The sequence below is a fragment of the Petaurus breviceps genome, unplaced genomic scaffold (genome assembly GCF_028583685.1).
Source record: "Petaurus breviceps papuanus isolate PSGF00001 unplaced genomic scaffold, PetGlider_PUasm1.0 186, whole genome shotgun sequence".
Lineage (NCBI taxonomy): Eukaryota > Metazoa > Chordata > Mammalia > Diprotodontia > Petauridae > Petaurus > Petaurus breviceps.
In genome coordinates this window covers 42,269,499-42,287,840 of record NW_027185798.1, presented here as the reverse complement: position 1 = coordinate 42,287,840, position 18,342 = coordinate 42,269,499, and the positions used below count along the sequence as shown (strand labels likewise).

At 44.1% G+C, this 18,342-nt stretch overlaps 1 protein-coding gene across 3 annotated transcripts in view; it reads left to right on the top strand.

The window, feature by feature from the left end:
- HIPK1 (homeodomain interacting protein kinase 1) overlaps positions 1-13,022 on the top strand; it is a 51,294-nt gene extending 38,272 nt beyond the window's left edge. For 2 of the 3 annotated variants that reach the window (XM_069090307.1, XM_069090309.1), the window contains 6 exons: positions 2,599-2,741; positions 3,269-3,451; positions 3,936-4,148; positions 5,704-5,945; positions 7,103-7,233; positions 8,221-13,022. In XM_069090307.1, coding sequence (XP_068946408.1) covers positions 2,599-2,741; positions 3,269-3,451; positions 3,936-4,148; positions 5,704-5,945; positions 7,103-7,233; positions 8,221-8,706 — 1,398 coding nt within the window. In that variant the 3' untranslated portion in view covers positions 8,707-13,022. The remainder of the gene's footprint in view (positions 1-2,598; positions 2,742-3,268; positions 3,452-3,935; positions 4,149-5,703; positions 5,946-7,102; positions 7,234-8,220) is intronic. The other variant, XM_069090308.1, reaches the window with a different exon arrangement.
- Positions 13,023-18,342: the final 5,320 nt, after the last annotated feature.

Genomic DNA, 18,342 nt, shown 5'->3' with positions numbered 1-18,342 from the left:
AGCATGTGCCATCTTGTGGCTGTGTTCTTGCTCCATCCTTAATGTCTCATTGTTTTCCTCCCTGATACTTGCTGAAGCCCTGTCTGACTGATGTTCAGTGTGGCTCTGTAAAGATTCCAGAACCCTTGGTTTCTGTTCTTTACCAGCCTAATGTGATAAGCCCATGAAGAGCTTCTGCTCGTCTATGCTTACCGTGCTAGCTTTACCCTCTGACCCCTGAGAATAAAGGAAGTGGGCTTGGGTTTAGCTTGGCTACAGGCACCCTGGATGGCCAGCACGTGAAAATCTTGGCGAGTCATTAGCTTTACTCTTTGTTTTGCTCTTTGAATCGTCTCTGTACATAGAGCTGTGGAAGGTGGTGCTTTAAGCTGTGGTTACAGCTCACACTAGCAGTGCTTTTTAATCTATTGCTTTAGTCATTGGTATTAACCTTCTTTGAACACATGGAAAGAGGGTCTAGCCTTTCATTATCCATTGTCAATCAACGACAGCTTCCCTCATCTAGTTAAAGATGTTGCTCCCTTCGGATGCTTTTAGGTCATGTTTCAGTTTTGGCTGAAATTAAAAGTGAGCTAATTTTTAGGGTATGATATGCCATCTATTTTATGGTAAATTTAAGTTACTTATCTATGCTAGGTTATAAAAGATACATTTTTTTTATCTAGAGGTAAAAATGCATCTTACACTTATGTGCTAGGCTAGTATTTGAATTAAAAAAACATATTTAATTGGGGGGAAGTCTAGAGCAGTAGCAATTGTAGCATTTGGGGAATGTAGAAAAAAGTGGGCCTTAAAGGTACATTTTAGAATTGATCACCTTTTAAAGAGTGATTGTGGTTGTGGTTGGCTTTTATTTTTTGTATTGGAATTGGCTAATGGAGATCTAGCATTTCTCTTATTTGGAAAACTTCTAAATTAGAGGAGAGAAGCTTTTGAACTCCTAATGATGCTTTTGGGTCTCAGGGCAAATTTGAATTTGTCCGTTATGGCTCGTGTCAGCTTTTCTTCTTCCCTGAAATACTCTTTAGTTCTTGGGAGGAGTGTCCTATCACTAGTGCACAACTTGGTTGTATAGTACTTTGAAGCATTGGTGAAGGAATACAACCCTAGTCTCTAAATTAATCGTCTCAGGGATGTAAAGCCCACATGGCAACATAGTCAGATATTTTTGCAAATTTCTTGACTCAATCCCCTGTTTCTAACTTGCTTACCTGGAGTTTAGAAGTCAGGAGTGTTAGTTGACACTCCTTCTTTTGCTGCTTTGCCTCAGTTTGCACTAGCCATTTGCTAAGCTTTGCATATATTTTTGTCTTTCCTCTGTCAAAACAGTTCGTCGCTTGGAACGCCAGATTTCTGCCTCACGTTGGGATGTTATTTCTTGCTCTGTATTAAACTACATGCTTTGTCTTGTGCAGGTGTTGGCTTTTGGAAAGACGCATGGTGTGACTTAACATATTTCTCTTTTTTTATTTTTCTGCTTATGGTAGCAGACGTGTTTGCAGTTTCTCTGCTTTGAAGGCTTCTTGTTTGGAACCAGTATTTGTAATAAGTGGATCTGTTACTTGCAGAAATATTTTAAAAACACTATGTATGTTGATAGTCTTGCAGTTTTAAATTCAAGAAACAGACCCATCTGTCCCCCCCGGAGCCTTGTAGGTGTATTGTACTGCAGAATATCAGTTGAAAAAAGGAAGCTTGTGAATCTGCTTCCATTTTTTTCAGGAAATACCAGAACTCTTAGGAGCAGCAGATGCAGTAAACATGTTTGCTGCTATGTGTATTGTTAATATGGCATGTAGCAAAGCAGAAGTAATACATATTATAGTGATGAGTTTTATGCAATTTTTGAAAAAAGTCAAGACAAAAAAGCAAATTTTGCAGAAACAGGATACTTGTTGGTATTATGAACAAATGCCTTTCAGTTCTTTATTTTCAGATTCTGTAATCATGCAGCTATACATGTTTATGCTTAGTTAGATTGCACTTGATTGCATAGGCCTAGATTTCTGCCAAATAGTTTGACCTTTGGTCATTCACATGTCATATCTCCATTTTCTTAAGTCTTTCTTTATTTTAATCAAAAAGATATGATAAACCTACTATTTTTTTTTGTGGATTGAATTGGTTTGATGCATGTCATTTGCTTACACTTAGGTTTGATAGTTCTTTCTAATTTCATTGTGATTCAGCCTTTTTCTTTTCTTTTTTAGTGATATAGTCCTAGGTACTTTGTAGAAGTAACTGCCTCACTCCGCCCCACGCCCCCATCCCCAGATTCCATAGAATTGCACCTATGAACTCTGGTTCTTCTTCTCTGCAGTACAATAGAAACTCTTACCAGAAGAGAGATTTTTTTTCCTCCAATTCCCAGGGGGAGAGCTTCTGGGGGAGGTGGCCAAAAGATAATAGTATGTCACTTTTTCCCTCATGATAAGAATTGCAACCATGAGCCCCTCTGACCTTTCTTTCTTCTTTGTAATTTTTGCAAGTTAACAATCTACAAATAACTTTTTGTTTAAAACAAACTTTTCATTTACTTTTTCTTGAGGGGCCAATGATAAGTCAAGTTTGGGTCTCTGTATGTGTGCTTCCTTACAGCAGGCCTGGCCTGGAGGGACCCAGCAGATACTCTTGCCTTCAACTTGGCAGCAGTTGCCTGGGGTAGCTCTGCACAATTCTGTCCAGCCCACAGCAGTTATTCCAGAGACCATGGGGAGTAGCCAGCAGCTGGGAGATTGGAGGCAAGTGTCTTGCTGTTTCTTTGTAAGCAACTATTCCAGGATGAGAAGAGCCACTGGAGTGTATGGGACTTTGGTGTCATGGAGGGTGTAGGAGAATAAAGGGAGGGGAGAGATGGAGCCTTATTTTAAAATACCTGGGAGTATATTATTCAAATCAAGTAGAGACATAAGGTCGTTGAAAAGCTGCTAATAAGGAAAAGATTGATCCCTAGGGTCAAGAAACATCTAGGTTGATTTTATGTAATTTCTTGGCCAGCAATTTCAGAGAGAATGTAAGATGACATAGTAGAAATATAAGCCTGGTAATAATGCATGGGCCAGATTTTGAGAGAAAATCACTCTCTGTCCCCACCCCCCTGCTTCCCTCCTTTCTCCTTCTCTCTTACTCCCTCTCCCCCACTTCCTCCCCCTTTCCCCTCCTCCCTCTCTCCATTGTTTGACTGCTTCGTTGCCTATTAACTTCTTTTGATTTTGCCTTCCTCACGTCTGAAGAATTCAGTCTCTTTTGCTTCCTTCTGTTAACCCAGGAATGCCCACTCACATGGCAGCCAGTACAGTACCCTCATGCAACAGCCCTCCCTGCTGACAAACCATGTGACCCTGGCCACAGCCCAACCTCTCAATGTTGGTGTTGCTCATGTCGTCAGGCAGCAGCAGTCTGCTTCCCTCCCCTCCAAGAAGAACAAGCAGCCGGCCCCAACTTCAGCCAAGTAAGTCATTTCTGTGGGTGTCTGGAGCCCCGTTCCTGCTTGGCAGGGCTTTGTTGCCTGATGCTTGGGGAGTTGTGCAGTATCTTTCCTAATGGCAGGTCAGGTCTAGCGGTTACCTTGTCAGGTGGCATTTTGGATGGTCCATCTTTCTGTCGTAGCCTAGTCACTGTCATTCTTTCTCTCTGGGGTCGGCTTCCTTTTCACTGTGTGCGGTCGTTTTCACGTCTGTCCACTTGACTGGGAGGTCTCATGAACGAACAATGTCTCCCCATGTACCTCTTGTTCTTTGCTTAGGAGCTGTTTACAATAGTCAGTATTTTTTTTTCATTATAATTATTTTCTTATTGTTAAATCTATTATTTTAATTAGAAAAGAAAAAAACACCAGTTCTAGATGGGAAAAAGATATAGGGAAACTGGTGAAAATGTTCCTCATTCGTAGGGTTAAGCATTGGCCTTTCTTTTCCTGTGACCTTTTCTTGCAGAACGGTCTCCACATTGGATGTCTTACCTACCCAAGTGTATTCACTGATTGGGAGCAGCCCACTCCGTACCAACTCTTCCTATAATCCCCTGGTCCCTGTGCAGGATCAGCCCCAGCCCATCATCATCCCCGACACCCCCAGCCCTCCTGTGAGCGTCATCACCATCCGCAGTGACACTGACGAGGAGGAGGACAGCAAGTATAAGCCCAGCAGGTAAAGCAGGTAGAAGGCTGTCTGGCCACGCGGTCCCTGCCCTTGGCTTCGGACTGCAGACTGCCGCCCACCGGTGACTCAGCTGCATCTCTGTGGAAAGCAGGCATTGTGACAGGAAGAAAGGACTCAGAGGAAAGTCATTTGGGGAGTGTGGCTGTGCTTGAGGCTGAGTCCACTCCTGAGATCCCTCCTGAGCGCTGAGAACAGACTCGGCCATGCGGTGCTCAGGTCCCATTGTACATTTCAACCAACTAAATCAGTTTTGCAGAGAAGTCAATCAGCAAGTTTTTCTTGAGCTCACAGGGTGTAGTGGCCATGTCCTAAGTGCCTGGGGTGTGTCTTTAAGGGCCAAGATTGTTCCCGCCATGAGGAACTTTATAGCTTAAACAGGGGAGAGATGAATGAGTCAAAACATATAATACTTGTTGTTTATAGAGTATGTGACATGTCTCATGAGCACTTTTACATGCAACACTGTATGCGGTCCTCTCAGCAGCCCTGTGAGGTGAGCAAGACAGGCATGTTTATCTCCATGTTAGAGAGACTGGCCCATGTTATGACTTGCCTGAGGTCAGACAGCTAATAAGCTGTAGTTTCTGAGATGTAGGTAGTATGGTGTTCTTCTCACTACACTCTGCCGCTTCCTAGAATAATGAACACAAGTAGGGAGAGTCAGAGACAGTGGATGAATGGACTGGCACAGGGGCTGACATAATCTGAGAAGCCTCCTCCAGAAGGACAACCTGAGGCTGAACCAAGCACCAGCCTAATTTTCTTCTCCCACTGGCCAGTTTGCAAAAGGAAATCTCAGCTAGAAAGTTTGCAGGGTTCTGTGAAATGGGATTACTTTTAAGTGTTTAATGAAGCCACCAATATTTATTGACCATCTACTTTGTTTAGAACCCCTACTGGACATGGTGGGGGTGGAGGGAAGGATGAAAAGGATGCCCTTGGAGAGCCGATAGTTTAATGAGGGAGGTAACATGTATGTGTGGAAGATAACAAGAGAAACATTTAGTTATGTAAAAATAAACCCAGATGAATTGTGCACCGAAAATTCCAGTGCAGATCACAGGAGTAACTCTCAGCCATGTGGGCTTAACCAGAAAGCTTCCTTAAAAAGGAGTATGGGGCAAGGGGCAGTTGATAAACTGGGTTTTGAAGATTCTGACTTGGATTGGGGGAGACTAAAAGAGAAGAACATTTCAAAATGGGGAGAAGTGGATTGTGCAGTGACCCAGCAGAGAAGAGGAGCACAGAACATGTAGGCTATGTGGAACACTATTGCTTAACCAACACAGAACAGAATCTGTTGGGAAATATTGAGAAACAAGGCCGGGGAGATGAGCTTTACTGCATGTGATGGGAAGTAGAGATTTCAGGCCATAGGGTGTCAGTCACCATAGACTCTTGACTTCTCAAGTGACATAAAGGTGGTATTGGAGATTATTAGTTTAGCTTAGGATGTCTGGAAAGTGCTAGAGACCTGAGGCTCACCAGCTAGGAGACTTTGCCCACAGGACAGTTGGATTTTCATGAACTTTCTCCTCTGCAGCTCCAGCCTGAAGCCAAGGTCCAATGTCATCAGCTATGTTACTGTCAATGACTCTCCTGACTCCGACTCATCTCTGAGCAGTCCATATTCTACAGATACTCTGACTGCAGTTCGGGGCAATACAGGGCCCCTCCTAGAAGGACCTGGCCGGGTTGTGACTGACGGCCCCGGGGCACGAACCATCATTGTGCCACCTCTGAAAGCGCAACTTGGTGACTGTACAGTGGCAACCCAGACCTCAGGTGGGTGTCTAACAGGTACAGAGGTACAGGGCCTAGCTGCAAGAGGCTTCTGACCATCTAGTTTATGTTGACTTGGAATAAACCTTATAGAGCTCTCCCAGTTATCTGTGCTGATATTGTAGAGCAACAGCATTGCTTTTCCTAAAAATCAGCTACTCAAAAAAATCAGTTCCATTTGACTTTGCAGCACATTCTAGAATTGTTTTGGGCAGTATTTTGTTTCAGTTGATATTTAAAATGAGTGTCATTCCCGGAAGTATCCAATTATTTACAGAGGGAGAAAATGACTTGGAATTACAAATTTGTACCAGATAACCCAAAGCTGGACAATCCTGAAATAGAGAGTTGATGGAGAAATTGTAAAAAATAATTACCACCAGCCAAGATTCCTTCAGATCTTAAGATAATGCTGTTAGTAGCATTCTAGAAAAGGACAAGATCAGGCTTGTGTCACAGATTTCTTCTTTTTTTCCTGTGTAGTCATTTCCTTTAGATCTGAGAGTATAAGCCCCATCTCAGTTATGTGATTCGTGATTACTGTAGACTGTCCTGTTGGTGGGTAATGGATCCAGAGCCACATGGAATATGATTTTTCCAGCATAGCTTATGTAATGCATCAGTTATGGTATTTCTCCCTGGCATTTGAGACCTGAAATCTAGGAATAGAAAACTTTTCCAGTGCAGACAGTTGAGCCCTCAACATATCAAGCCACTGGAAAAAATTTCCAGGCCTATAGTCCAATGCTCTTCCATTTTCATTGGAAAAGTACAAGAACTTTAGGACAATCAGGAGGCCACTGAACGAATGCCCTGTATGTCCTTTTGCACTGATGAGAGGCAGATTGCAGAAGCAGATGGAAAGATTGAAAAACTGATGTGTTGAGAACTTATTTTGGGGGCAGTCGACTGATGGTCTAGCATTTATGATACAATAAGGCTTTTTTTTTTTTTTAGCACATTAAAGTTATACATAGGCTTTGACCTTCAAGGGTTAATCTGATGAAATAGGAAACCTACAAAGCAACATTCGATTCAATATAGTGCCAACTCCATATATTGATATTACGGGCATGTGAAGTGAGAGTAATAATGAAATTAACTTAGTGCTCCTGAAGAGCCGTCCATCCAGGCCTAACTCCTTCATGATCCTTTTTCAGGCCTCCTGACAAGTAAGACCAAGCCAGTGGCCTCAGTGAGTGGTCAGCCATCTGGCTGCTGCATCACCCCCACGGGATACCGGGCACAGCGTGGGGGAGCAAACGTAGCACAGCCACTCAATCTTAGCCAGGTAAGCATTAAGGGCTGCTGGGTTCTGTTTAGGGGCCCTTCTCAGGCTGTCCGCTGGAGAATCCCAGCTCCTACTGGACTCTTGATCGAATAAAGCCAAATGAAGTCCCCTTTGGCATGCTTTGTCCTGCACATGTCACTTGTCTCTGATCTCTTTGATCAGCCTTGCACCCCAGGCTCTCCACAAGATCCCCCTGCTTGCCCCAGAGCAATAACATTTGAGAGCATTGAGAGAGCCTCGCACGTCAAGGCCAGTGCCTGGCTCTGCATTGTCTGCTGCTTTGCTGCTTCCAGGCCCAACTCCAGGGTCGTCTTCTCCTTCTAGATCAGAGTTAACTTAATCTCCACATGGGTCCAAGGAAAAAGGGATCCAGTTTTCTGGCTCTCCAAACAACTGCCCTCTGCCCTGCTTATTGTTGGGTGTTAGAATTGGGTTCCCTTCTTCCATCGAACCTGCTCATTGGCAAGGAATGACAGTTTTGTTGTTTGAGCAGACTTTTTCTGTGGCTCATATTTGGTGGGGAGTGGGGTGGTGGGGAAGGGGGAGGTTCATGACACCTCCAGGAAGCCTGAAAGTAGCACAGGAAGGTATGGCATGGCATGTGTCAGAGAAGAGGAGACATTGGAGGAGTGTCAGATGAAAACTAGACAACAGGAAAGTGGAGAAGATAAGACCGGGGAAGGAGAGGCTAGCTAAGGGATGCCCAGGTAAAATTCTTCAGTCTCTGCAGGATGAACAGAATAAAGTGAGGCGAGGTGGTAGTTGTTAGATCCAGAGGAGGACTTAACCCTAGAGAGGGACATTGAATACCGGAATCCTGCCGTCTGCTGAGGGGAAAAGAAGAGCTTGCCTTCAGCCAAGAGGGGTGGAGCTATTAGTAGCCAGAAAGGCTTTGCCGGCTCTCACAGGAGCCTTTGCTGCCGCTGCCGTGGTGTCCTGAGCCAGAATGACTGCATGATCCCTCATTTCCCTTCTTCCTCCTTCCAGAACCAGCAGTCAGCAGCTCCATCCTTGCAAGAGAGAAGCAGCAACCCTGCCCCCCGCCGGCAGCAAGCGTTTGTGGCCCCGCTCTCCCAAGCCCCCTACACCTTTCAGCATGGCAGTCCGCTGCACTCAACGGGACACCCTCACCTGGCCCCAGCCCCTGCCCACCTGCCAAGCCAGCCCCACCTGTACACGTATGCTGCGCCCACCTCTGCAGCTGCCCTGGGCTCCACCAGCTCCATTGCACATCTCTTCTCTCCCCAGGGATCTTCGAGGCACACTGCAGCCTATACCACCCATCCTAGCACCCTGGTCCACCAGGTCCCTGTCAGTGTTGGGCCGAGCCTTCTCACCTCGGCCAGTGTGGCTCCTGCCCAGTACCAGCAACAGTTTGCCACTCAGTCCTACATTGGGTCCTCTCGAGGCTCAACAATTTATACTGGATACCCGCTCAGTCCCACGAAGATCAGCCAGTATTCTTACTTGTAGTCAGTGGGCATGGGGCCAGGGGCATGGTTATCATCCATTCCTGGCATAGAGGTCTTGGAGGTGGGGAATATCAAGCCCTTCCCTTCACCTCACTTAAGCCCCTGCCAGCCCTGTCCAGGGAGCCAGCCAAAGCAGAAGGAAGGTTGTTGGGTTTTTTTCCCTGGGAATCTGTCTCCGTGTTGACGGCGTTGTAGTCTCCCAAAGGCTGTTGTGTTTTTTTTATTCTTTGTTTTCTGACAGTGTTTCTGCTGATTGAAGAGTTCAGCTCTCCACCTTCTGCACAGGGGGCCAACCCCTTCTGTCACCAAGAGAGGGACCATTTTAAGGTTGTCCTCTGGAAAATATTTTGACTCTGACTTAAATGATTTATAGAAATGCTTTTAGAGACAGGTCCCTCTTTATTTAATGCTGTATTGTAACCGCTGATCAGAGGGAGATGCTGATGGAAGGAGACTAAACTTTGATCCCAAGTGAGAAAAGAGGAAGGTCTCATTTTAAATGTGTTTTGAACAAAGGCTTGTCTGCCTTGTAGGTTTTAGCAGCAGCTTGCACGTTCCATGTATGTTTGTATCAGTCATTTTCCCTCAAAATAGAGTGCACATTCTAGCTTGATGGACATTTTTAAACTCCCGATGTTTTAGTTTTGTCTTGGTGACTTGGATGGTCCTCACCAGGCAGTGGCTGTTTCTTCGAAACTCGTTACATATCACTTAGTGTTGCTGTGGGGGGTGCTCTCAGCTACTCCTGTGCTTGATATAAAGCCGTGTGATCAGGCAGCTCACCATTGGCTGGTAACCGAGTGTGGGGAAAATCCACACCCATTGTGAAAGGCTCCATGTATTCTTTTTAAATTATTTTTTAAAAGTCTGTGATTCAGCTTAACTTTTATCATTGCAAAAGCCATTAAATTAAGGTGATTATTGTTGTTGTTGTTGTTGTTGTTGTTAATGTTATTGTCGTTGCTGTTGTGTGGTTTTACCCTTCCTGTCCGAGTTCTCTACAAGATCTAATTGTATTATGTCATACTGGCGGAGGCAGGCCTGGCCTCACAAGACTGTAAGGGAGGGGGAGCAGCGCTTAAGGGGTTTGTTTGAAATTTTCATTCGACACCGGATCTCTCCCAGGGCAGAATTTCTTTCCTAAGAAGCACAGGGCTTTTTTCTTCCCACTCTTTATTTTTCCCCCCTCATTTCACCTTTTATTTTATGTGATTTGCTTGAAGAGGAAGTTAAAGGACATGTTGTGTATAGCTTTTATACTTCAGAAAGAGTAGCTTCCTTGGTATGTCAGCAGCAAACGGAATGCTCTCTCATTAAGACTTATACAATAAGTGCATGTTGGAATTGTGGAAAGAAAAAAAAAGAAAAAAAACAGATTTTAAAAATTTATTACTGAATTTAAAAATATTTTAGAAGTTTTGTAATGGTGGTGTTTTAATATTTTGCATAATTAAATATGTACATATCGATTAGAAAAACTATAACACAATTTTCCTGCTAACCCCAAATGTTCTTTGTAATCAAAATGTGTAGTGACCACACTTGAACTCTGTGCTTGGTGTGTGTGTGTCTGACCCTCCAGTGTTCCCCAGGGATGGAATTGACGTCTCCATTGTATTTAAACCAAAATGAACTGATCTGTGTCGGAATGTGTGTGAACAGCTTGCAGCTTTAGAGCACGTCACCGTAGCACTGAGTGAGAGAGTGTGGAGGGAGGCGCCCGCAAGGAGCCAAGACCTTGGGATTGTTTTGCACAGGTGTGTGTGGTGAGGAGCTGTCTGGTGTGTGTCTCTTCCCTCCCGCCCTCCCTTTTATTGTAGTGCCTTATATGATAATGTAGTGTTTCAGCCCCGTGGACCCTCCACAGTCCACCGGGCTTTATCCGAGCAGGATCTGTAGCTAGCTTGTTGTGGAAATGCATTGTTCTCAGTTTCCCTGTCAGCATTAACAAGAATTAAAAGCAACTCCACTTGATTTTTGAGCCTCAGCTAATTTCCTCAGAAACTTTGCTTTTCATACGGCTCTCATGCTGTGTATTTGCTGCCTTGCTCCTGTGAGAGAGTTCAGGAAGCGGGTGATTAAGAACCAAGCAATAGTAAACATTTTACAAAAGTTTTTTCTAAAAGTACGTGCAATCACCTTTAGGATGATTTTTTTTTCCAGTGTGGCACTCTCCTGCTAATAGTTGACATTCCTTGTAAAATATTTGCTTGTCTGGGGGGGAACAAACCTTAAAAACTGATGTGTTTATACCAAAGAGCCTGTTGTGTAGCTCACTGTGTCCCCGTTTCATGAGGAGGAGCTTTGTGATACCACTGGTGACAGGGAGCTCACAGAGGTTTCTTAGTAGGGGTAATAATAGTATTAAGAGGAAACTGAAGCCCCGTGGCTCATGAGGGAATGTGTGATTTCAGTTAACAGCCTGTTTATTCTTGGGGACCTCCGAGCTGTGGGATTGTCCTTGTGTCCCAAGCTCCTTGCCCAGGTGAGTTGAGGGTGTCGAGGAGAGGAATAGTCAGGTCCTCAGAGTATTTGGGGGTGGGGAGCCGCTCCACTTGGTTAGGACTGGTTCTGTGTAGAGATGGTGTCAGGGAGGTGCCAGATGGAGACAGGAGATTTCACTGGGCCCCGGGCAGCAAGCTCTGATCCGGGTGAAACACTGAGGAGTTATTGAGGTATTTGGAGTCTCGTTCATTGTGAGAAGTCAGAGCTTCCGAGATGGGACTGTACAGCCTGACAGGAGCTGGTCTGTGTTGTGTATATTTTTTAGTCATTTCATTAAGGTGTGTTTTTGGCATTATCTGTGCCATGATAGCTAAGCAGTCCCTGGTGTTGAAAAGGGTTTTTTGGGTTGTTGTTTTTTTTTTTGGTCAACATGTGTGAACTTAATGTCTATTTATTGCCAAGCACATGTTGACTTTCTTACCCAATACACAAGTTGTTTTGAATGAAATTCCTGTTCTGTACCTTGTTCTCCAGGAAACAGGATTTGTGTGTGTGTGTGTGTGTGTGTGTGTTTTCCATAGAAACTACAGAGATGCAGAAAAATATACCCTCTCAAAGCCAACAAGTAAATCTCATTTAAAATACAAGCCTGACTCCGCTGGGGAAGAAATGACCAAGATTGTGTGCAGTTATATTAATTACATTTCTAGAGTTGTGGCTTTAAGCATTTTAGCAATTCTCAGTCTGAGGCTGCAAATTGGCATTTTAGATTGACCAAGATTACATTGCATGTGCTTGCCAAGTAGGGTGTTACCTTGAGAAATGGCTTTAGACTGTCCTTGTAGCTTTGACCAGATGAGGGAGACCTACTGACCTTAGTGAGTAGTTGTGCTGGGTCAGAATGACCTGAAATCAAATCAGCTTAAAGAAATCTTGTCAAGCCTCAGGCCCTCCCTCAGAAGGTGCACTTCTTCCTTCTACTACAAGGCAAGAGGAAGCAGGGAGTCCTGGTGAAACTGCCGTCCTCTGTCCGTGGTGTTCTATAGAGGCTGTTCAGGAACGCTCATGGGGTAGCAGAGTGACTGTCAGTCCCGGGCTGGAAATCCCCAATTTGGGCCAGTCCTGCCATATCTGAAGCAGCATCTGTGTGTCCGCTCCTCTCTCAGCAGACAAGTCAGGGCTGCCTCCAGCCAGCCCCTCTCATTTCATCACCGTCATGAATTCATTGCTTAGGATGGTTTGTTTGGGGACAAGTGATGAAATGAAATTGCCTCTCAGTGATAGGAATGGCCTGAGCCTGCTTCCTTTTTGATTTTTCTTTTAAACTGATGGATGGTGCAGCATGTCTCCATGGTTGTTTGTTGCTAAACTTTATATAATGTGTGATTTCAGATTCAGCTTGAAAAATAATCTCACTACATGTAGCAGTACATTCTATGTACATTCTATGTAATGTTAGTATTTCTGCTTTGAATCCTTGATATTGCAATGAAATTCCAACTTTATTAAATGTATTTGATATGCTAGTTATTGTGTGCGATTTAAACTTGCTTTCCCCCTTTTTCTGGTTGTGCTCTTCCTTTTACAAACCTCTAGAAACAGGTAGTTTCTGAGAATTATTGATCTATGTTTGTATTGCAGATGTACTTAGGGGATATGTAAAATAATCATTTTAACAAAAGAAATATAGATATTTAAAATTTAATACTAACTATGGGAAAAGGGTCCATTGTGTAAAACATAGTTTATCTTTGGATTCAATGTTTGTCTTTGGTTTTACAAAGTAGCTTGTATTTTCAGTATTTTCTACATAATACGGTAAAATGTAGAGCAATCACAATGCATCAAATAAAATGGGTTAATTTTCTGATCCATATGACTGTTTGTGACTCCTGTTGGGGAGAGGGTGAGTGGGCGGGGCATCAAGAAGTGACAGATTGGGGGATGGTAAAGTTCTGCTTCGTGCATCCTATCCACTGATGGGGGCTCTCAGAGTCCTCTTAGATCCATCTGGACCAGGACCCCAGCAGCAGGCCTGGCAGCAGCAGGCTGATGAAGCTTTATTTTCCCAGTGTTGCCATTAAACGTGCACTGCAGCAGAAGGAAGAGGAATTACCCCAAGAAGACAGTTCTCCCCCCTCTCACTGGTTGCTGCATCCTGGAGGCTTCAGCCTTCCTTGGGAGGAGCAGCAGTCTGCCAGGGTTCTCTAGTTTCCAAGCTGAACCTCATTTCTCCGATGAAGTGCGTGAGTGTCTAAGCCCAGGAGAATTTGCAAGGGGATAAAGTTTCCCAGAGTCTGTTACTGCTGCTCTTAATTAAACTCCATTTGTCTGATCTTTTCAGGTGAATGGGTCTTGGGCACAGTGTACATGGGAATTTTTATACTCTGGGGCTTCTAGAGTCGTTGGGCTGAAGAAACTGAGCATTTTATTAGGCATCTACTATGTTTTAGGCACTGCTAAGTGCTGAGGAGAAGAAGGCAAAAGACTGTCCTCTCAAGGAGCTCACAGCAAGATATAAACAAGTACAGGGTAGATTGGGGACAATAAAGGGAACGCACTAGAACTAAGGGGGAGTAGGAAAGACATCTTGTATGTAGAAGGTAGGGTTTTAGCTGGGGTTTGCAGGAGGCCAGAGAAATTGCAGGCCTGGAAGAGGGTTGGAGAAAAGGCCCGAGTCTGGAGATGGAGTGTCTTCTAGGAATGGCAAGGAAGTCAGCCATCCCTGGGTCACACATTTTGTGGTGGGCTTGGGGAGTAAGGTGAAAGAAGACCAGAAAGAAGGAGGCCAGGTTAGAAGGGCTTTGCAAAACTGGATTTTCTATTTGATCTTAGGGAGCCATTGGAGTTAATTGAATGGGGAAGGTGGGTGAACAGGTCAAAGCTGAGTGCAATGAGGAGAGACTTTTGGCAGGGAGCCAACCAGGAAACTATTGCTATAGTCCAGGATTAGGTGATGCACCAAGGTGATGATGGTGTCAGAAGAGAAAGGGGCACATAGGAGAGAGGCTATGAGGGTTTAAATAAGCAGGCCTTGGAAACATGGATCTGGGGAATGAGAAAGTCTGAGGGAATTAAGGACGGCATCTAGGTTGTGAGCCTGGATGACTCAGAGGATGGTGGTGCCCTTGACAATAATGGGGGAGTTTGGAAGTGGGGAGGGTTCTGGGAGTGGGGGGCGGCGGTGTGGAGATGAAGAGACATTGAATTCAGTCTTGGATACCTTGAGTTCAAGACAGTTTTGAGCTTATCTAAAAAAAGGCAGTTGGAGGTTCGAGGTTAGGGCTGGATAAGTAGATCTGAGAATCATTAGCATGGAGATGATTGAAACCATGGAAACTGATGGGATCACCAAGCAAAACATAGAGGGAGAAGAAGAGACGGGCTTAGGATGAGCCCTTTGTACCTCATGGCAGGCATGATGTGGATGGGAGACCCAGAAAAGGAAACAGGAGAGGTCAGATGGGTAGGAGAACCAGGATAGAGGAGTGTTATAGAAACCTAGAGAGAAGAGGGTATCAAGGAGGAGAGGCAGAATAATAATGGCAGAGATCGCAAAGATATCAAGGATGAAAACTGAAAAAAAAAAGGCCATTAGACTTGGTGATCATTAGGACCTTAAAAGATGAGGTTGGAAGCTGGACAGCATGAGGAGACAGTGCAGTGGTGTGGAAGAACAACATTTGATTTGGAGTCTTGACCTAGGTTCAAATCTCAGCTCTGCCATTTACTACTTGTAGGACTTTGGACAGGTCACATTTCTTCCCCACTCCCCCCCCCCCATCTATAAAATGGATGAATAGGAAAAAGTACTTTAATAATTTAAGGATTTAAGGTACCTTTCAGCTTTAAATCCTAACATCTGAATTGATAATTGAATTGATTCCTCTGGAACTGAAAGTAGCCAGTGTAGATTATAACTGTTAAATCCTTGATTATCTGATTTTCTCAGGCAACTAATTAGATAATCCTAAGCAAATCTAAAAATAACTCTAATTTGGGGTGCCTGGATATGGGGGGGTGGAGTGAAGACAGATATTTGGGTACAAGATGTGACATAAAAGGTATTGTCAAAGGCAATGTACTTGGAGACAGAAGGTGGGCAAGTTATAAATAAAGAATGGTAACAGATGGACAACCTGAGTGCTACGTTTATGCCCACCTGTAAGATAATTTTTAAAAAAATCATAAAACCTCCATCACTTTGGGTGATTGGGTCTTTGGAAAGTATTTTATTTTATTTTATTTTTTTTTCTAAAGCAATCGGGGTTAACTTGCTCAAGGTTACACGGCCAGTTACTTCTGGGTGTGATGCTAAGTATCTGAGCCCAGATTTGATCCCCAGGTCATCCTGACACTGGAGCTGGTGCTCTTACTCGCTGAGCCACCTGGCTGCCCCTAAGCAATTGGGGTTAAGTAACTTGCTCAAGGTTACACGGCCAGGTGTTTCTGGGTGGGTGCTAAGTGTCTGAGCCCGGATTTGATCCACATGTCATCCCGACACTGGAGCCGGTGCTCTTACTTGCTGTGCTACCTGGCCGCCTCTTGGAAAGTTTATTGAAAGAATAGGGCAAAAAGGATGAAGATCATATGACCTTAACTGGAAGGAGCCATACAGATAATCTGGTTCAGTCCCCTAATTTTACAGTTTGGGAATCTGCTCTGAGAAGTTAAGTGGCCAAGTTTGCTCCAGTAGTAGATGTCAGAGCCAAGAATGTGTAAGATGGCCTGTGATCAGACCTAGTGGCGGCATCACGAAAATCTACTGTTTATATTCATCCACCATGTTTGTATATATATCTACATAATATGTCAACACATCAAATGCATGTGATTTTTAAAGTATGGGAACTTATCCCACACAGGTACAAATCTGAACTTGGAGTCTTAGGTAGTTTCTTGAGGTCAAGTGATTAAGTAAAAACTTGACCAGGTCCACATAGGTATTGGAGAGTCAAGAGTGGAGTGGGGTCCCAGATCTTCCTGACTTCAAATTAATCAATCAATAAACATTTATTAAGCACCTACCACGTGTCAGGAACTGTGCTAAGCACTGGGGATACAAAGAAAGACAAAGACCGTCTGCTCTCTAGGAGTTGACAGTCTAATGGAAAAGACAACAAAGCCTCTTAGCTCTATACCTGTTATTGGGTGCAGTGTCTGTGGTTTTATTGGTAGAGAGAACTCGCAGTTTTAAGTTGCAGAGGAACTGTGGATCTGCCTTGGATAAGCTCTCTACCAAGGCAGATCCACAGTTCCTCTGCAACTTAAAGCCTTGGATTTTCCTGTGATCACGAGACTTGTCCAGGGAAGAGAAGCCAGTATCATGTCCAAGAGGATATATATCCCTACGAATATACACCTCACCCTTTTCCTTTCTAGTTATGCTTTGCTTAGATAAATATTAAAATTAATTTGAATTCCTTAAAGACATATGCTGGTGAAAGGGGAAAATGGCATTTTTAAAGCCCTTGGGGAAAGGGCACAGGGAATCAAGAAATGCCCACTTTGTAGAGGGCAAAATCACACTTTGTGAATGAGGAGAGCACTATAGCCTGGTAATAGGGAAAAACTTTAGAACTGTGGAATTTGGACAAACCATTGTGGAGTCCCTCCTGTGGAACTGTACAGACTTGCTAGTGACTTGGTCTCATCTCAAGGTATGTGTAGCATTCCTCCTTGGGCCTCCCAAGTAATCTTCCTTTTATCAAACAGCCCTTCCAATACTTGAAAACAGTTATATTCCCCCACCCTTTGCCCAGATAAAAGGGGAAGAGATCAAGCATTTATTAAGTGCCTACTATGTGCTAAATTAGGGGAAGCAAGTTAAGATCCCAGCAAACATCTGGGCGGTGCCATAGTGCGCAGAATGCTATGATGGGTGTGTGTGTGTGTGTGTGTGTGTGTGTGTGTGTGTGTGTGTGTGTGTGTGTGTGTCCTGGAATCAGGAAGACCTGAGTTCAAATCCCACCTCAGAATCTAGTTATGTGACTCTGGGCAAGTTGCTTGACCTCTCTCTGACTCAGTTTCTTCACTTGTAAAATGGGGACAATAGACCCTACTTCCCATGGTTGTTGTGAGGATCAAATGAGATAATAATTATAAAGTACTTAGCACATAGTAGGCCCCTAATAAATGTTTGGTCCCTTTCCCTTTCACCTAGGGAAAGGGATGGCATATATGATAACTGTCTTCAAGTATCTGAAGGATTGTTAGGTAGAAAGGGGAATTAAGCTATCCTCCTTGGCCGCCAAGGATGGGACCAGTACTGTGAACTAGGGTCATACAACTAATGTCTGAGATAGTTGAACGTGAGCTCAAGTTTTCCTGCTTCCAGGTCCAGCACTCTATTCACTGCACCAGCTAGCTGCCTGAAATGTCTGTATCTATGTGTTGATATACAATATCAATTTATATATACATTATATCTATATATGCATGTTTACAATGTTTCTGTCTCTATCTCTATCTGGGTTTAGCTTTGAGAGTTAACACTGGAACTAATGTAGAAGAAGGAACTTCTCCCTCATTCTGGTCATGGAAGCGTATTCTGTTCAGTCACAGGCTTGGTGTCATGGGAATAGCACCAGTTTTGAAGTTAGAGGACCAGGGTTCAAAAAATGTTTCAGATGCTTAAACTGCCTGTCATCTTGGACAAGTTCAGTAATTTAGTAAACAGGGGCAGCTAGGTGGCACAGTGAATAGAGCACCGGCCCTGGAGTCAGGAGGGCCTGAGTTCAAATCCAGCCTCAGACATTTAACACAAAAACTAGTCGTGTGACCTTGGGCAAGTCACTTAACTCCAATTGCCCTCCAAAAAGGAAATAAAATTAGTAAACAGTAAGTGCCTACTATGTTCCAGGAACTGTGTTTAGTGCTGGGGATACAAAAAAGAGGACCGCCCTCAGGAGATGACCATACCTCTGGGACTCAGTTTCTATATGTGTAAATTGAGGATAGCCTCTGTATTTCCATGCTTCTGTAGTCGTATGTTCTTTGAGATCCCCTCAGTTCCAAGATTCTAGGATTCTATTTCCCCATCAGCCAAGTGTGGGAGCAAGACCAAGTATTTGGCACGAGGTGGCGCCAATGAGCTGCAGAAGACAGTCTGGAACAAACCTGGCCACCACCCTCCCCCCATCTTCCTCCCCATCAACCAACCAGTTTTGTCCCTTCTCCTCCCCCACCCAGA